The 19,341-nt window shown below is 43.6% G+C and overlaps 1 protein-coding gene across 5 annotated transcripts in view; it reads left to right on the top strand.

Moving 5' to 3' along the window:
* The window catches only part of ASTN2 (astrotactin 2), a 983,906-nt gene that overhangs the window by 109,460 nt on the left and 855,105 nt on the right, over window positions 1-19,341 (top strand). For all 5 annotated transcript variants that reach the window (XM_031014728.3, XM_031014726.3, XM_031014725.3 and 2 more), the window contains exon 2: window positions 14,193-14,380. In XM_031014728.3, coding sequence (XP_030870588.3) covers window positions 14,193-14,380 — 188 coding nt within the window. The remainder of the gene's footprint in view (window positions 1-14,192; window positions 14,381-19,341) is intronic.

The raw sequence follows: 19,341 nt of genomic DNA, 5'->3' as shown, positions 1-19,341 counted from the left end.
TTTTACCAGGTACTGTCTAGGTACTGTGATACATGATGACTAAGACAAACCAGTGCTTGCCTTCCTGGCTTTCATGCTCCAGTGATTATTATGACGCTACTTTCCCCAGTTTATATGATGAAAGTGAGATTTTGAGAAGTTAAGTGATTTCTGGAAAGTTATTCAACTAATAGAGTGGCAGAGGTGGGAAACCAGGTGGCTGGTTTTAGAGCTTGAGTCCTGGCCCTGTGCTATATTGGGGAGCTGATGTATGTAAAAAATAGCAGGGAATTTCAGCCTTTCCTGTTGAGCCTCTTGGTTTCAGTTTTCTAGACATCTTGCACCAGGTTGATTGGCATTAATCATAACCATGACTTTTGCACAGGGAACATTCTATTTAAAGTTCTTTCTGGTGAATTTTTCCTTTTACTGCCTCCAGTGACCTAGAGAAGGAGTCAGAGGTGGGATCAGTCCCCCCATTTGACAGATGAGAAGACAGGCTCAAAGAAATGAATGCCTCACCAAAGGTCACAGAGCAAAGACAAGAGTGGAATTCCACTTTTCCTACTGCTAGCCTGGCAATATGGGAACAACATTCTGTCATGTCACCTGCAGAGAGGAGTCTGGCATCTTGCACTGAATTAAAAGGTGTCCCCACAGTGGTCCCAGGACTTCTCGTGTCTGACCCCATCGGAGAGGGGCTTGATCTGTCATAATTCAGGCACACACTGTTCTGGTGGGAAGGGACATTAAATAACCTTAGCCATTTTTTCATCTTTCTCTGATGCAGAGAGAAAATCAAGAGGGTCGTTAGTTCCCTCCTCCCCACCCTCATCCTGGCATCCTCTAATCACCCCTTCCTTGCCACAGGGCACCATCTGTGGCCGGCCTAAATTGGACTGAATGGTGTGGAATTGCAAGTCAAAAGGGTCCTGTAATCATTCCACTGACGGCCTGGGGCTCTGTGCTCCAGCACCGCGTCATAAATAAGGGTAATGGAGTAGAGGCTGAATTACAATCAAGGCTGCTGTGAACACACCGAACAGGCATGGAGCTTATTTAAGGAATATAGAGGCAGACTACACTCCTGAAGCAGTACTGTTGAAGCCAATCAATACTCACTCACTCTCAAATCAGAGCCACAGAGACTTTGATTAGGAGGAGGAGGGGCTGAGGGAAATACGGCAGGATCCCTCTTAGGGCAAAATTTCAACATCAGTTTGTTCTGTGCTACACATGCCCATTAAGCACCAACTCTGAGCTAGGTGTTAGGGAGGTAGTGGGCAGCAAGAGTGACAAGGCTTTTAGTTTTAAGAAGCTCAGAGACTTGGGGAGGAGAGGGTAGGTGAAGCATGAAATAACTGAAGCAATGATTACATGTAGCGTGATACGCACAGAGCAGGAAAGCCCAACCCCGTCTTGTGGTGGGGTGAGGGGGGACGCTGCATAAAGGAGGAGGCATCTTCCAGTTAGCTATTGCTGTGTAACAAACACCCCAAAACTTAGTGGCTTATGACAATTGATTTGCTCCTATTTATATGGGCTGGTTATTTACGCTGAGCTTAGTTGGGCACTTCGTATGGTCTTGGCTGATCTCTATGGGCTCTCTCCTGCATCTGTGGTCAGCCGGCAGGTTTGCTAGCAGCAGGATGACCCAGGTTGGCTTCTCTCACATATCCTGTGGTTAGCAGCAGGTTTTGTCTGGGGCAGCGTAGGCAGATGGGCCATCCTTCTCTCTGCCTCCATCAAGCTAATCTCACACGACAATTGCAGGGATCCCAGGAGCATCAAGAGGGGGCAAGCCCCAGTACATAAACGCTTTTCAAATCTCTGAGTGTGTCACTTTCGTCATTTTCCCATTGGCTAGAGAAAGTCCTGCAGCCAACTCTGATTCAAGGGGAGGAAAAACAGACTCACCTCTTGACAGGGATCTCTGCAATGTCACATGACACTGGTTTAGATGTAAAGAGGAGGAGAGCTGTTGACTGTTTGTGTAGTCTACTTACAGCTGAGTTCTGAAGATTAAGAGTTAGGTTGGTAAAAAACAGTGAAACAGAGAACAGTGAAAAACAAGGATATGGATCTATGAGCATACAGGCAGGGGCACATGGAGGAATGACAGCGCAGAGATAGACAAGGCACAGGAGTGCTCAGTTGTCCTGGTTTGGCTGCATCAAATGTCATTTGGTCCAGGTTGGTGCTGTTTGGGTAGATGGCATAGGGGGCTATAACGCAGGGGTGAAGGAGAGGGTAGGGGACAGGTAAAACAAGGTGTGCTTAGTCTGAGGAGCTCTTACTTGGTCCTTCCCACTTCTCATTCTTAATCTCTCCGAGTCCCTTTCCTGCACACTCTACCTCAGTATTCCAATCTGTGAAATTGGAGTCAGGAATTTCACCATGCTGTCCTCTTTACTTGGGTTTCTATTTTAATCTTGTATCAGTCAATATTTGTCAGGCTCCTGCTGTTGCAAAAATTGCTGAGCTACCAAAAAGGACACAGAGGAGATAAAAGCAATTCCTGGTCCAGAAGACTCTTATGATCTAGCAAAAGTCATGAGAATTAGGGATGGGTGAAGTTCGTGAAGTCAGGGAAGGAAGTAGAAGCCTGCCAGGGGAGTTCAGGGCTCAGGAGAGGTAGAGGGCATTTTGAACTGGGCTCTTAGAGGGTCACTTCAGCTGGGTTTTGAATGATGGGTAACATCCGTGTATGCAGAAGAAAAGATTAAGGCATTTCAGGCAGGTGACACGGTCTGAACAAAGGCTAAGAGGTAAGAATGTTGCTTGGGGCTAGTGGACCATGATATGATTCCCATAAGCAATGGATTTAGGCTAGTGTCTGACCGTGGGGATTAATTCATCATATAAAGGTATTCCTTTAAGCCTTGCCTCTCCCATCTTTCTGCAAATAGCTGTTGGACTTAATGTCAAGTATGTTTATTCTTCTAGGCTCTGTTTGGTCACTGGGTTTTACAGGTTTTGTTTTTCCTCCTCACACATCACACTGCATGGTGCCATGTTTTCCTGACTCATTGCATTTTACATGTCAGATCTGAATCCATGCATGTGGCATTCAGATGCTGAGTCCCCTGGGTTGGGGTGTGGGGGTTGGGGTTGACAAGTCAGACTTAGCAACAGAGACTTAAGATGCCCTCTTGGCAGCATCTTCAGGAGAGTTGCAAGGGGCCCTGGCATTATAAGGGATTTTTACCACTCCTTGTCCCGCATACTGCTAAATTACTTTTGGGATTTAAGGAGGTTCTGCCTCTCCTTTCTGTGAATCCTTGTCTCGTTGTTCTTCTAAACAATGAGATCAGAAGAACACTGCATCATGATGCTGTGTGATTTAAGGCAAGTTGCTACTCTTCTCTGGTCCTTATTTAACATATTAGTAAAATGGGTGGGATAGATCATTGATCTCTATCCCTTTACACTCTCTTCCTGTTGTAATTTTCCATGATTCCAGATCATTGCTGTAGGGATAACTTTAAAAGGTTTACGGGGCACTGGGGACAAGGTGGAAGGGTCTTGGAGACTGTTTACAAGTAAAGTAGGAAGTTTTATCTCTGTGACTGCTGCCTCCTTTTTCTTTATATTTGGTACTGTCACCCACCCCCCTCCCCACCACTGTTCTCAAAACAACCAGGTGATTCTTGCCTTGACAGTGGTGAGACAGAAAAGAGTGACGAGAAGACAGACAACTGACAGGGAGTATCCATAGGCTAAATGCTGCTCTAGGCTCCTTCCAATGTGTTATCTCCTGTTATTCTCACAGCAATCATAAGAGATTGATTTTATGATTCCCATTCTTTCATGTGAGGCCAGTGAGGCTCAGAGAGGTGAACTTAATTTGTTAAAGGTCAACCCAGTGAAATATAGGAAGGAGCAAAGTGATCTTAAAAACTCATTCACCATAAGACAGAATGCTTCATATACCTCTTTCCCAGGAGATATTTGCATCTTAAAAACAGAGGAAACAAAGGACTTTACTATGATGAAATGGATAGGCAGAGCACCTGAGTGACCTGGAAGGATGCCTACTGCCCTGGTACTTATCATATCACACCTCCTGGCATACACTTGATTCCTCGATCTCTTTACTCAAATGTGCAAGCTCCTTTCTCAGCCTATGTAGGACAGTGGTGAAAACATTGAATTTGGAATCTGTGAATCAGGGTTTGGAAAAGTGTAGTCCCCTTTTAGGGCCTCAGACATCTCAGCTGAAAACTGGGTGTTCTACTATCTACTTTACCTATGTGGGTTTCCTATGAGGGCTAAATGCGACAATGAATGAAAGCCCTTAGCCTGGCACATAAGTAGGTGTTAGCAAAGGTTAGTTCCTGTCTCCATTCTTTAGTCACCCACTCTCTGCATCAGTTTGCAATGTTGTGGGACAAGGAAGAGGAGAAGAAGAAGTAGAAAAACTCATTGACATTGGGATGTGTTTTTAAAAAGAGAGACAGAGAGAGCATGCAAACATAGAAACCAAGGGCATATCATGAAGCGAAATGACAAAGACCAAGCAAAGAAATACAGCAAGGAGAGAGGGAAATGGTACGGGAGAGAATAACTAGGAGTAATGAGAATCAATTCCAGCAACCCTCTATCTATTTCCAAATCTAATCTGAAACGATATGCTTTTCTCCCTTGCCAATAGCTGTTAATTCTTCTCTTCCCCTCCCTTATTTAACTGGGTATAACTGTATTATTTATCTTCACTGAGTGGCTTGGGAAAACAGTTTCATGTAAAAGATGCAGTTCCCAAAGCAGGTGGTAATGGGCAGATTGGAGGCAGAGGCAGAGATGAGCGCTGACAGCTGGGGTTGGGGAGGAGGAGTCGAAGGCACCTCTGGAGTCTGGAGACTCTAATCCCACTATGTAAAGAGTACCATTCTCTCCAGAAGAGCTTCAGTCTGTTCTCCAGCTGCTGCCAGAGGGCTTTGGCCATGTCGTGTCCCCTGCCACTTCTCCACCTTCTGTCCCCACGGGTGACCTCCCAAACCTAGCACACCATTGGCATTATCCTGTGGGCATTTAACCTGGCCTGACATCAGGATCTCTTAGAATTATGAAATGTCCAGATTATAGACTCTCCCTGCTTGCCCTGTCCAATCTCCTGATAAATGAGGAGCATTAACTGACCTCTCACGTGTGTTCCTGTAACACGCTGTGCCTCCTATCTTGTGGTCATTACCACACACTTATCATCTTTGCTGACTTTCCTTTTTCTGCTCTCCTAGATTGTGACTTTCTTGAGGACAAGAAACTCAGAAAATGTACATTTAGTGATGCATTGATTTGACAAATATTTATTGCACACCTGCAGCATGCTAAATAATGAAGACTGTAATGTCCTAGACAAGCATCGTCTTCTACCATGAATTAATGATTAAATGGGTGGATGACTGAAAAAACTGAAGCAAGGGGAAATGCTTGCTGCTGCTTAGAGGGAACAAAGGAATATCCAGACTAAACTGGAAAGTCTGTGAGGATAGTAGTCAAATTGATCTTTTCCTCCAATCTATCCTTAGGACCTAGCACTGTGCCTGGCACATTTCAGTCAGTAGATAATTATTGGAAGGTATATTGATGGATGAAGTATGTCGTTGGATGATTGCATTTGCTTTCAGTACTAACTGTAAAACTTTGCAGATTTCCAAGCATGTTGCTATGTATGGCCTTATTTTCTCTCAGTTCTACATTAGATGTGATGTAAGTAGGCCAGACTGTGACCCCCATTTTACAAGTAAAGAAAATCATAGAGGCTCTGTAATTTGTGCTCCAGGATACCAGTCAGGTGCTGTAGAGGGATCACAAAAATATAAGCTTCTGACTCAAAATTTAATGTTCTCTTCACTAACCCAGGCTGTTTAATTAGGTCAGAATGACTGTGGTCCATCCATTCACCCATTCACCCATCAGTCCATCCACCTTGTCATCTTAATTCATGGTATATGGAGAGCTTCATTAACCTCTGAGCTCGGGCTTGGTCTGATTGCATAAAGGAGCCCCAAGTGGGACCCGGCACTTATATTATTCTGCTAGGTGATGCTCCATGGGCAAGAGTTGGTAACCCCCATCCTCTCTCTATAATGGTGGCTTCTGCGTTTTATACCGGTTCCCCCCACTGTATCCCTTTGTACGTTTGTGACCTTCTTGCCTTCCTTCCCTTGTGCCAATTCTCCATCTGAAGTGCCCTCTGCCACACAGCCATTTGTTGAAATCTTGCCAATTCTTTGAGACTCCTCCATGAAGAGTTTTTAGATCCAGCCAGAAGTAATCTCCTTTCCTCTAAGCTTTCTACTTTGCTTTATAGCTATTTATAGCATGTCTTTTCTCAGCCCCTTGGACTAAGCTCCCGAGGACAGAGTCCCACAATACCAGCTCTCAGAAGAGGTTGGTTGACTAAATGAATCTTTAAAGTGAGTATTTGCATCTGCTACAGAGGTAAAATACAGTCAATATAGAAAACGTAGAGAAAAGTGAATCAGAACATGATTAAAATCACCTCTGATCCCACTATTTAGTGAGTGCCATTCTTCGTGGTCCAGTGTATTTTTTCCAGCTGTTTATACACATATTCATGTCTAAACAGAATCATAAGAGAGTCCATTTTCTGTGTGAACTTCCCCTATCTCACTTCATGAAAATATAAGCTCCTTGAAAATTAACATTTCTTTCTTTTCATGTGTATTCTTCAGGATGTTAGGTAAATTTCTGTAGAGTTGCTGTATGGGAATCCAGCCATTATTGACACCCCAAGTTGCTGTCTCTTCTCTCTGTCCTCTGGAAACACTCATCTGACTTCAAATATGGGACGGCTCAATTAAACATACAGAACATTTATGGAGCCCCTATTCAGTTCAGCCACTGTACCAGGCACCAGGCTACACAAATAATTCTGACATGTCCCTGCACTAGGATCCAATAAGGGAAGTCAGCTGTATAGACTATTTTAAGATATATATATATATACACACACACACACACACACACACACACACACATACACACATATGCACATATATATATATATATATACACGTATACATATATATATATATATATATACACACCAAGACAGTGGTAAAAGAGGATACTATAACTATGTATATGAAGTAATATATAACAAATGTAACTGTGGAGTGCTCTCTAAGTATCAAGACCAACCTAACAGCTAATTTGTTTGTATTATCTCATTTGATTCTAAAAACGACCCTGTGAGGCAGGTGCTGTTATTATCCTCATTTGGTAGACGGGGGAACTGAGGCATGAAGAAGCGAAGAGCTTGCCCAAAAACACACAGGTTGAACACATGGGACCTGCGATGCAAATTCAAGCAGTTGGTCTCCAGACCCTGTGATCTTATGCAGCATGCAATATTCCTCCTTATGAAAGCGTGGAGGAGTACAACATATTAAATTAGGAAAAACACATAGTATATGTGGTATGTTATATAAATATCTGGTCAGAATTAATATTTAAGTGCAAGGAAAGGCATAGGAAGAGATCAGACTGGGGAGAAATGCACATAACAAGCCAGGAAGGGCCTTGTGTGTCTGGTTCAATAAATTAGGTTTTATCCTGAGGGATAGTAGAAAACATCGGAGGGTTTTGAGCAATGGAATTATATGGTCAGTTTGACAAGTTAGAAATTTCATCCTGGTAGCCATTTAATGGATGGCTGGAAGGAAGGAAGCCCGAAGGTAGGGATACCTGTTAAGGAGCCTATTCATTTACTTCTTGAGATCCCCTTTCCCACCTGCTGTGCACCCAGGAAGGCTGACTTATATGATTTGTTTCATTTAAGCATCCTTGGGCATTTAGTCAAGGTCAACTTGTGTGAGACACCTGCAAAAAATTGGTGGGTAGAAGGAGGATGAGGTTGGGAAATTACCCTCTTGAAAGCTTCCATCCTAGGTTGTGCATTGGCAGTGGCTGGATTATTTTAGAAAAAGCTATAGTTCTTATCTGGTAGCTATATGGTAGCCCTTTCCTACAGCTATGGCATTTTTAGGGTTTGATAATCCCCCATCCCCACCATCCCTTGCCCCTTCAGGCCTAGGGTGGTAACAATTCCTTGCTGTTATCAATGTGGGAGTACTTCGTTGCTCATCATTAGTTTGCCTTAACCTAGCCCAAGGCTTTGTAAATGCTCCCTTCATTAAACACTTCTCATTGACCTTCCTGAGTATGTCTCCTCTTCTCTGATGAGACCCTGACTGGCACAGAACCATTTGCAATAGCCCATGAGAGAGATGATAAAGCTTTGCATTAATTAAGCATTTTGGAGATGAAAAAGGGCATGAGTATTTGCGATTATTTCCCAGGCCCACTCAGCAAGACTTGATGTGTGACAATCACCCATGAATGCTTGAATAGCTAGTGGCAAGGTTGGTTAAAGTCAACACCACTACCTTTCCCAACTCTTTCTGCCCGGGCAGTGAGTTCATCTCATGTAATGTCTGCTTTCCCCACAGTGAGAAAAAGATCATTTGCAAACTCATTGGAAGCTTTCTCTGGGCTTCAGCAAATAATCTGCTGGAGGGTCAGCTGGTGCTGTAGAATCAGAAGGCCGGTTAGTTAGCCACTTGGGAGATGTTACCAAGATGGCTGGTGATGAGAAGAGCTGCTTATTTTCTTAATGACCTTCAGGAATTAAATAAAAATACAATGAGTGCCATAGATTAGGAAGAACAAGCCGATTAAAAGCACAACATGCCTTTGGGATTTTTTATTTCTTTTCCGGGAGGCTGAAAGGCATCAGTGGCCACCGAGGCAGGATGGCAGTCTACCCAGAATCACTGATGAAGGCTGATCCTCTCTCTTGGCTTCTGTGGGGCGGTTGAGGGGATTTGAGCCTGTTGAATATTTCACGAGTTGCAGCCCATGGGGGAGAGCAGAAAAAGGTGAAAAGGCAATCCCTGTGTTTCTTTATGATTCCAATATAAAACCAAGCTATCCAGGGTGGGAGGGAGGCAGGTACTGGAGTCAACCTACTGCCGAAAGGCATGGTGCATCAATTCTCCCACTTTAATATCTGCTGTTTCATTTTATATTCATCATGTCAGCATAATCTGCCTTTATGGGAATCGTCTTGGTTCCTGACCAAATGCATTTAGTCCCCCTTTTGCTTAAACTTTGATTGTAATATGACTTGAAGACTTCAATGAAATGTTTATATGGAAGGAGTAGGGGAAGAGAAAAGGGAAAATGCAGTTGGAAAATCAATCAGCAGAGAATCTCAAGAACTGGTTTTGGTCATGTTACTGTTCTATTAACCTGTTTTTAAGGGACACAGGACTGGTTTTCTGACCAAGTGTACTCTACTGGTTCTGAATAAAATGTACACAGTATCACCAAGCATTCAAAGCCCTTAACTCTGTGTGTGAATTACATTTCTTTCTTTCTTTCTTTTTTTTTTTTTGAGATGGAGTCTCACTCTGTTGCCCAGGCTGAAGTGCAGTGGCACCATCTCAGCTCACTGCAACCTCCACCTCCCTGGTTCAAGTGATTCTCCTGCCTCAGCCTTCCGAGTAGCTGGGACTACAGGTGTATGCCACCATGCCTGGCTAATTTTTGTATTTTTAGTAGAGGCGGGATTTCACCATATTGGCCTGGCTGGTCTCGAACTCTTGACCTCGTGATCCGCCCACCTAGGCCTCCCAAAGTGCAGGTATTACAGGCGTGAGCCACCGCGCCCGGCCCTGAACTACATTTCTCACCTGACATTCTGCTCCACTCCGACATACACACGCAGCTTCATGCCCCTGCGATGACCAGCTGATCTCTATGCCTTCTCCTCCTCCTCTCTGAGGGACATGAATCTGCCCATCCTCTGCAATGCTCCTACCACCACCTTTTGGAAGTAGTTCTTGGTTGCAAGCTAGGAGAGTCTTTTCCCACTTTGGAGTTTTCAATCAACCTTTACTTCTTCTTTTTTTTTTTTTTTTTTTAATTCTCTGATGAAATGTAACACTCTTTGAATTCTATTTTTTAGTCCCTCCACCATTTTATTATGGATGTGTGCAAGTAAGTGTGTTACTGAGTCACTGAAATATATGTAAATACATAAATATATATATATACCAAATCACTGAAATATATATATATATATGCATTAAGCATTTTAAAGATGAAAAAGGGCATGAGTATTTGAAATATATATACATATATGTATGTAACTCAGTGATTCAGTAATTATTTACTGAGCATGTATTATGTGCCAAGCACTTTCCAAAGTGCATGAGAGATGGCAGGAAATAAGACACACAAGGTCTCTGCTCTCCTGGAGAGAGAGACAATAAACACATGTTCAAGGAAATGTAAAGCATAAATTTCTTTCTTTCTTTCGTTCTTTCTTTCTTATTTTATTTTATTTTATTTTATTTTATTTTATTTTATTTTATTTTATTTTATTTTAAAGACAGGGTCTCATTCTGTTGCCCAGGCTGGAGTGCAGTGGTGCAATCTTGGCTCCCTGCAACCTCCACTTTCCGAGTTCAAGCGATTCTTGGGCCTCTGCCTCCTGAGTAGCTGGGATTACAGGTACATGCCACCATGCTTGGTTAATTTTTGTATTTTTAGTAGAGATGGGCTTTCGCCATGTTGGCCGGGCTGGTCTCAAATGCCTGGCTTCAAGTGATCCGCCTGCCGTGGCCTCTCAAAATGCTGAGATTACAGCCTGAATTTCTAATCATGATAACTGCTGTAGAAAGTTTTTGTAAAAGGGATATAATAAAGGTTGGATGTGTGTGAAGAGGACCACTTCAGCTAGAGTGGACAGGCACAGCTTTTCCAAGCAGGTATCATTTGGACTGAGAGACAAACACTGAGAAGAAGACAGCTCGTAGGTTCTGGGAGGAGAGTGCTAGGAATGTTGGGCAGAAAGTACTCATGGCCTGAGACAAGTGGGAGTCTGCCTTGTTTGAGAAATAGTTGTAAGTCCTGCAGGGATGGAGTGTGTGAAGAAGGGGTGATGGTAGAAGATAGTCCCGATAATACACACTTGCCTGGACCATGGTCAATGGAGAGTGTGCATGTGTGTGGACAATAACATGGGCGAGGAGACATTTGGCTGGGTAGAATTTCCACTGCTACATGATGATGAGCTCCCTGAAGGCAAGGCTATGTCTCATTTAACTCCATGTTCTGAGCTATTGAGCTGCCTGGGATTGAGTAGATGTTTGATAACTATGTTGAATAAATAAACAAATGCATGAATAAATGAACAATGAGTGAATGAATGATCGAGGCCTTCTGCTTCTGCTAAAGCATTTTTCCCTTTAACATTTCATACCCCTCCTCTCTCCTCTTCAACAACAGTTTCTTTTCTTTGTAATAAAGTAAGTCCGGAGTTATTCTCTGTGATTCAATATTTACTGTGTTTCACACACTGTTATTATCATTTAACGTTTACTGTCTGCTGACTGTGCACTCACCGCTGTAGCAAACAAAGAGCTCAATCTAGTTTTGGTTCACGGGCTAATTTAGTCAAGAAAAAGGAGATGTAAGTGCAACTGGCATAGTAGAAATTGCATGGACTGGAAATCCACTGGTTCTAGCTAGGTACAAATTCACCAGTGAACTCAAGTCACTAACCTTCTGAGACCTTCTGCTTTCTCATCTGAACATGGAAAGGGGAAGCCTCTTTAATAGTGGGATTTCAGGCACAGGCTGGAGAGAGTGCTAGGAGCAAGGAGCTCAGATTTCCACAAGCATCCCTCTGCTCGCTCCGCCTTCATCTGTGCCAGGCTGTGTCAACCAGATGTAGCCTACCTTGGAGCTTTCTTCTGGTGCCATTCCAGGGACACTCAGCACATGGAGTGCCTGCCTAGCCAGCAGCACGTGGAACTACTGAATTAGACACTGCTATTTCTAGTGCAGCTTTCAGCCCTGGGTTCCCTGGACCTCTGGTTTTAGGCTTTGATGCACTGAGAGAAAAATGAGGCAGACCATTTACCATAATGTCTTCACCTTGCCTTGGCCCAGCTGGCTGTCTGCCAGGGAAGCTACTGCCAAGGCCTCGGGTGCTAAGGCTGGGAGGGGGTCAGTGGGGCAGCAGATCATCCCAGCCTGGGACGAAGAGAAGGTGCTGAGAGGAGACCTACCACTCAAATTGATCACCCAACCAGTCCCTCCCCAGAACGACAGTGGGTTCTCAGGGCCTTTGGGGCCTGTGCTCTAAGTGCTGACAAACCTTCGTGATTATCTCAAGGCCTGTTCAACTCTTCCAGCTGCAAGGGAAGCCCAAGCATGTGTTTGCTTGGCCTAATAACTTACTATGTTCTCACCACTTTGTCTTTTACTTCGAATGAGTAGGAGGCCATGCAAAGACTGTAAATGGAGGGCTTAGTGATGTGAGATGACTTTTGCTTGGCAGGATTCCTCTGGCTCCTGGTTGAGAATAGAATGGACAAGGGTGGAAGAAGAGAGTCAAGTTAAGAAGTCCTTGCAGTAAGCCAGGCAAGAGAGCATGACGCCTTGTCCCATGTGGCTGATGTAGAGGGACTGCAAAGGGTTGAATGTTGGATGACTTTGGAAGGATTTCCTGATGAACTGAATGAGGAGTGGGAGAGAAAGCAAGCTGTCAAGGATGGCTCACGGTTTTTGTTTTTTGTTTTGTTTTTTTTTTTTTTTAGAGCAGCTGAAGGATGAATTAGATCCTGTTCCTATCAATAATGATGATGATGATGATAAATCAATATCTAACTTAAAAATTCATAGCTAACATTTTTTAGCCCTTATTAAGTGCTAAACACTCTTCTCCTAAGGATTTTTGATTGTGAACCTCAAGGAGGGAGAGTCTATTGGGCATTGATGATATAAGAATAATTCAGTGGAATTGGGTGATGAGTAAGTGATTTGGTAGTATCATCTCCTCTTCTTTTCAAGTTGATTCTTTTTCATTCCGTGTCATCAGATATGATGGGTGCTGCAGTGGGACATGGAGAGAGCTGATTGGATAAGTTGCTGTAACTCAGCTTGCCCATCAGTTCTCCTTGTGTGTGTGTGTTTGTGTGTGTGTGTGAATGCACTTGAGGTCTTTGGAGACTATAGGAATACTGCCTCAAGATCATAGCTGTCTCAGGAGGGAGGGGTCAAGGTTCTAAGCCTCCAGCACCACTAAGACTACTTGTCTACTGATGGACATTATAAAGGCTATTTGACTCCTGTTTATCTCCCTTGAATGCAGACCTAATAATCCTCCAAGAAATCCACCACCCTTCCCTTGTATTCATGCATAAGATTCACTGATAGGCCTTGTCTTTCTAGGACATTTGCAGGCACACACGCCTTTAGTTAAGGGGACTTTGGAACAATTGTACAATCCCCTTGCAATGACACTTTCAACATCTTATGCCATGACCCTTTTTTACTAATAAAAAGGTATGATACATTGAACAAAAATACTATTCAAATGATAATCACTTTAAAAGTATTTACAGAAGGAAAACCAGCATAGAGATAAGAGTTAGAAACTTCAAGTTGGGAGATTGAATTTTACAATTTACTAGAAAGTCCTCACTCCTCACTGGCTATATGAGAACGTTGGGATGGGGCAGTAGCTTTGCCAGTATTTTTAAGCCAAGGAAACTTTATGCCAACATTTCCTTGCTTGGGAGTGCAGTATATACCTTACAAAAAATGGAGCTGCTCTTGTGGAAGCAAGAGGAACACGCTCAGGGCAACCCTCTTGGCAAGCTCCTTTCCTATGCAAGATGACCCTGAGCTACCTCAGCTGAGCTGATGCTCTCTTGGGCCTTTCTGGCTCCGAGGTTTGGCCATGGGTACTTCCAGCTCAACTTCTAAAGAATCCACACTCTCAACTCCTACTCCTTTCATGGATTTCTTTCCTTCATCTTCTTCTAGTTTCATAGCCACAAAAGAATGAAAGCACTTTTATCCTTAGTTTCATTCCACTATCAGAGTAGAATGAATTACCTGATCACATGTGATGTACTAAAAAGGGCCTCAGACAGATGTGGATGCAAACCCTGCTTCCACTACTCTGTTACTTTAGGTGAATCTTGGTCACAGTTGACTCATCTATAAATGAAAAGTGATGATCCCTATCTCATAGACTTGATGTGAGGAAAGGTATCCTGGCAAAAAATGGATGCCTTCTGAGCTCCTGATTATGTGGGCTCTTTTCCTCCCTGGAGCACCAAGGCCAGGCGTACGGCTCACCCAGTGCCTCGGGTCTTGTCTTGCAGAGATGTCTGGCACAGCGGCGGACATCTCGCTGGTGCACTGGAGACAGCAGTGGCTGGAGAATGGCACCTTGTACTTCCACGTCTCCATGAGCAGCTCCGGGCAGCTGGCCCAAGCCACCGCCCCCACTCTCCAGGAGCCCTCGGAGATTGTTGAGGAGCAGATGCACATCCTCCACATTTCTGTGATGGTGAGTGATGGGGGGATGTGACTGGGGTCAGGGATTGCGTGAGGGAGGAATGGGTGGAGAGATGGAGGGAGCGGGGGATTGTCCACAGATGGAAGGAAAGAACCAAACTCAAGAGGTTAGAATGAGAAACAGAAAATCAGATGGATTCTGTGATGTCACTTGGACTGATGCATACCCATCCATCATCTGTCAGCTGTGACAAACTAATTGTGCTTCAGAGAAGAAAATAAAGGGTCTCCAACTCCTCGGCCTTTTGGCTGACATCTCTGGGAATAGCTGTTTAACATCTGTCATGTGCTTGGCCTGCTTTGCTGAGGGCTGAGGTTTGGTGATTCAGAATACAACTGGCCATTCCAAGAATGACTGAACAAACAAAATTGGAATAAAACCAGAACAGGCTGCCTTTTCCTAAGTGCCCTTGATGTGTCAGGTGTTTTAACCCTTGCAACAACTGCATGGTGGCCCTTGGAGCTGGGCTGGATGTAGCCATTGTGGGGGTCCACAGAAGCCCCTCCATAACTCTGTTTATAGTTGTGAATACTGTGGCCGAGGGGCAAAGAAACTTACCTAAGATCACATAGCCAGCGAATGATGGAACTACTCTTGAGTGTTCAAATCCAAGCATATCTGGCTACTAAGCCTGAACTATGTCCTGTACACCCTGTTTTCTCTCAATTCAAGAATTTCGTGAGTATCTACCATTTGTTAAGCACTATACTGGATACATGTATGGAAATTATCTCATTGTGCTCTTGCCAAGAATGGATGAGGTCCAGCGAATCACCTCCACATGTTTGCAGAGAGAGGATGTGGCTGTTCAGCTCTGTTGGCCCCATGATACAGAACTCTGAGTCTGCTGCCTCCACCTAGAAGGTTACTAGGGCTGGAATCACTTGAGTGGTAGTCTAAAAGTATCTGGGCTTATATTATATGCTTTCTTTAAAAAGCTATATTTATTGGCATTGCATGGTAGATAGAAAAACAAAACCAGAAAATAAATCCAGTAGGTAGAAAGCACAGAGTCTAATGGGCTCAGGAAGAAACTTCACATCTTTCTAGTGCTTTATATTCCTCAAAGCCACTCTTACATTCACTTCTCCTTTTCTTCTTTAGTACGGCTCTGCCAGATACCCAAGGTTAGGAAATGGTATCTCCAACATACATATGAGGAGGGTATGGCCCAGAGGGGTGAAGTGATTGGCATAAAGCCACTCAGCAGAGCAGAGCTACCTCTCAACCCTCATTTCTTCCTTCAATTTAACAATCAGCAGTATTTTTTGAGACTCTACAACGGAGCAGACCTTTAGTTTTAGTCTCTTTCTCGTTTCTCTTCAATGAACACTGTGCATTAGACATTCTGATTAGGGCTGAGTAAGATCTTAGAAGTTTTCTCTTTTTGGAAAAACACATACACTCCCCAGCCAGACAGCAATGTTAATTTTGGACCTTACGCATGCTCATCACGTGGAGGAACAAATCAAGGCCTTTGTGTTATTCATGGAATGAGTGTGATAGACTTTTTCCATATGTATATTTAGCAAATGATGCAGCCTCACACCAAGCAAGTGGGTGCCTGCATGCTAAGTTTGGGGTGCAAATTTGTAAGCACCATCTCAGGGCACTTGCTGAGTTCCTCATGGGGTGTGGGACACCATCTAATGTTTGGAAGAGGCGGAGGGGTGTGAATGCTCTTCTTCCTTTAACATTTGAGAGTGAGACTCAATTTTGACCAATGTTCATTAAACATTTTCTGTGTTTCAGCACATTTACTTGCATGTATCCTTCTTGTAACCCAGTAACCTGGATAGTATTATCTCAATTATAAATGAGCCTCCAATGTGTCTTTTTTGCCTCCAGGTCCAGTGTTAGTTTCACTGAATCAGACTTTCTCCCCAGGATGGTAGGTTTTCCTCAACTTTCCCTTTTGCTCAGTGAGTTCAGCTTCGAAATAATAACTCACTAAGACCCAGATGTCACTGAAATTCCCTGTAGTTCAAGATTTGGCTGGCAGAGTAGGTAACGTGGAAGCTGGCACCCTTCAGACCCTCCCCACCCATGAGCCAAAGTGGCCCAAGGCTACCACCGTGTGGTCCAAAGTTCCTTCCCCCATTCAGGGCTCCATAATCTGGATCTCTCCTGTCCCTGCCCTCCCCTCAGGGAACAGAGTCATGTCTTGGAGACACTGAACCCCAAGGTGTTCTTCCTCTGAGAGGTGGGGCATGCCAGTAACACTGCTCTCTCTAGAGGTAGGAAGACAGCCATAAGCACAGACTTGGAGCACAGACTTGAGGTCTCTCTCTGACACCGAACTCGGGTATGAGCCCTTTGTCTTGTTTTTGTCATTTATAGAACAAGGATTATACTAATAGTTATGTAGACACAACAAGTCCTCAGATCAGAGGAGCTTGGCACTTAAGGGCATTTGCTTTTGTTAATAGGGGCAGTTTAGTTGAAAAACTTGAGATGTGCTGATTTATTATACCCTTTTATTCCATAGTTGGATACTGAGGTCTGGGACAGGCTAAGACTTGTCTAAGATCCCTCAGTCAGTCAGCAGGGCTTGGCCTGGAGGTCAGGCCTCTCTGTGGCTCAGACTCTACCCTTGTCATTCTGGCCACAGACAATGCAGCAAGAACAAAAAGAGTGTTTACATTTAAGATGGCTGGGATCTGTCTCCCCATTTCACAACTGAGAAATCTGAGATTCATGAGTTTAATTGATTTGTCTAAGTCTCCTGGGCTAACAAAAAGGCAGTTCTGGGACCAGGATTTCCCCAGGATTAAAACTTGTGTCTGGCAATTCATGACATCATGGCCCTGACCCTGCTGGATACACTATTGTTTTCATCTTTGGTGAAGATCCAAGGTGGTTTGTGAGAAGACCCAAATCTTCTAGTCAAATCTCAAAGAAGTCTGGAGGCTAGGGTCTATGCACTTCATCCCCTTTTGACAGCACAAATATCCTGCTCACCCATGCAGGGAAACCAGCTCCCATTCAGCCACTGGAACCTGCTACCATCCATGCCTCCTGGGGTGGAGCCATCATGTTTTGTAGGCTTGTGAAGGCTAGGGTCGAGCATCTACCTTGTCCCAAAGGTTGCATCATCTGAATATTAATATTGCAAAAGGTGATGCAGCAAGGAGGTACTCTGAACCTAGTCCAGAAAGTGAGAGTAAACAGTCATCTCCTCTTGTCCTCTGCCCCAGCTTCAGCATACCCTCCTCAGTTCCTCAGCTGTGCAGGTGGCAGGATGCAGAGAAAAAAAGCAGAGCGATGGAATTCAGCAGACCTGGCTCTGAATATAGTCTCTTCTACTTCCTGCTTCCTGGTAATTTTACTTTAGGCACATCCCTTCTTGCCTCTGAGCCTCAGTTTCCTTATCTATGAAACAAAACTGATCATACCAATCTCACAGAATTATTGAAAAGAGTGGAGAAAAATTATTGAAAAGAGTGGAAAAAACATACAATGGTGCCTAATACCCAGGCTGGCACATACTGAGTGCATAGTCACAAATGGCTATTAATATTGTCATTGAAGCAATGTTTAAAGGACTCCAACTTAGGAGTAAAAAGACATTGGCTTTAGTCTTATATTTGCTGCTATTTTGCTGCCTGATCTAGAGAAATAATCGTAATTCCTGACATTTATTTTGAGTATTTACTATATGCCAGGCAGTGTTCCAAATTTTGTTCTCTGCATATTATCACTTTCAATCCTCACAACAAACCTTAAAGTGGATACTGTCCCTCACATGAGGAATCTGAAATGTTAATAAATACCTATCTACGTTACACTGATCACACAAAGGTTAAGTGGCAAACCCAATTTTTCACTCTATATAAGCTGGTTTCAGAAACTATGCCCTTAATCTATATAACAGGCCACTATTTTCCTTCTCTATGCATCCGTTGTTGATTTAAATTGATAAGATTTCATGAGTGAATTCTTACAAAGACTGTACCCTATGTGGAATCCATGGGTATTTTATGAGGGTTTATGACTTGGAAATCAACTCCATGGTTGAATAATGTCTCTATCACTACCTTTGTGTCCTTGGCCAAGTTACCTTCATAATTTGTAAAACTGGAATAATATTCCCCAATACTTAGAGATATTTTTTCTAGGCACGGAATGAGATCACACTCACAAATGCCCTGCACGATGAAAATAATGACTGCCACCACTGAGAACTTTCTGTATGCCAGGCACAAAGTGCAGCACCTCTATTATTTCATCTAATTGTTCTAGTGCCTCTATATGATAAGTAATGTTGTTGCCCTTCATTTACAGATGAGGGCTTGGGAGTTAGTGGGATTTTTGCATCTTGCCCATCCACATCACCAATAAGTGCTGAAGTTGAGATTCTAACTCTGGTCTGTTCAAATTGAGAGTCTGTGTGCTTGGGCACAGTTCTGTATGGCACAGTGCCTGACATTCTGTAAGTGCTCAAAAAGCAGTAGCCGTTATTAAAATGTTAGCTATAGTAAGGGTTATCATGTCTGTTATTTATAGAGTATTCACTCCAGGTGTACAAAACATTTGATAGAAATTGGAAACTTGTCAGTTAGGGAGAGGAGTTGCTCATGCCAGCATTTTATAGATAGGAGAAAAGAAATCCAAAGCAGGCTGAGTGATTTGGCTACAGGTGCAAAGTCAGAGGAAAACCATGGCTTGAATCCTGGGGTGCACTTTACATTGTTATCAGAACAAGCTATTATGGGCCCCTAACTATTTGCCAGCTAAGTTTGTGATCTACATATGCAAACTTGCAGGATAAAGAAAGAGGTTCTTTTAGTGTTGGTATCCTTATTTAGAAAGTGGGAAGCCAGCATGGTCTTGATCTCCTGACCTCGTGATCCGCCCGCTTGCAGGCGGGAGGCGGAGCTTGCAGTGAGCCAGGATCACGCCGCTGGACTCCAGCCTGGGCGACACAGCGAGACCCTGCTCAAAAAAAAAAA

Source organism: Gorilla gorilla, chromosome 13 (genome assembly GCF_029281585.2).
Source record: "Gorilla gorilla gorilla isolate KB3781 chromosome 13, NHGRI_mGorGor1-v2.1_pri, whole genome shotgun sequence".
In the NCBI taxonomy this organism is placed as follows: Eukaryota; Metazoa; Chordata; class Mammalia; order Primates; family Hominidae; genus Gorilla; species Gorilla gorilla.
Note: the sequence above shows the minus strand (reverse complement) of the source record. Positions and strands in the feature narration are given on the sequence as shown.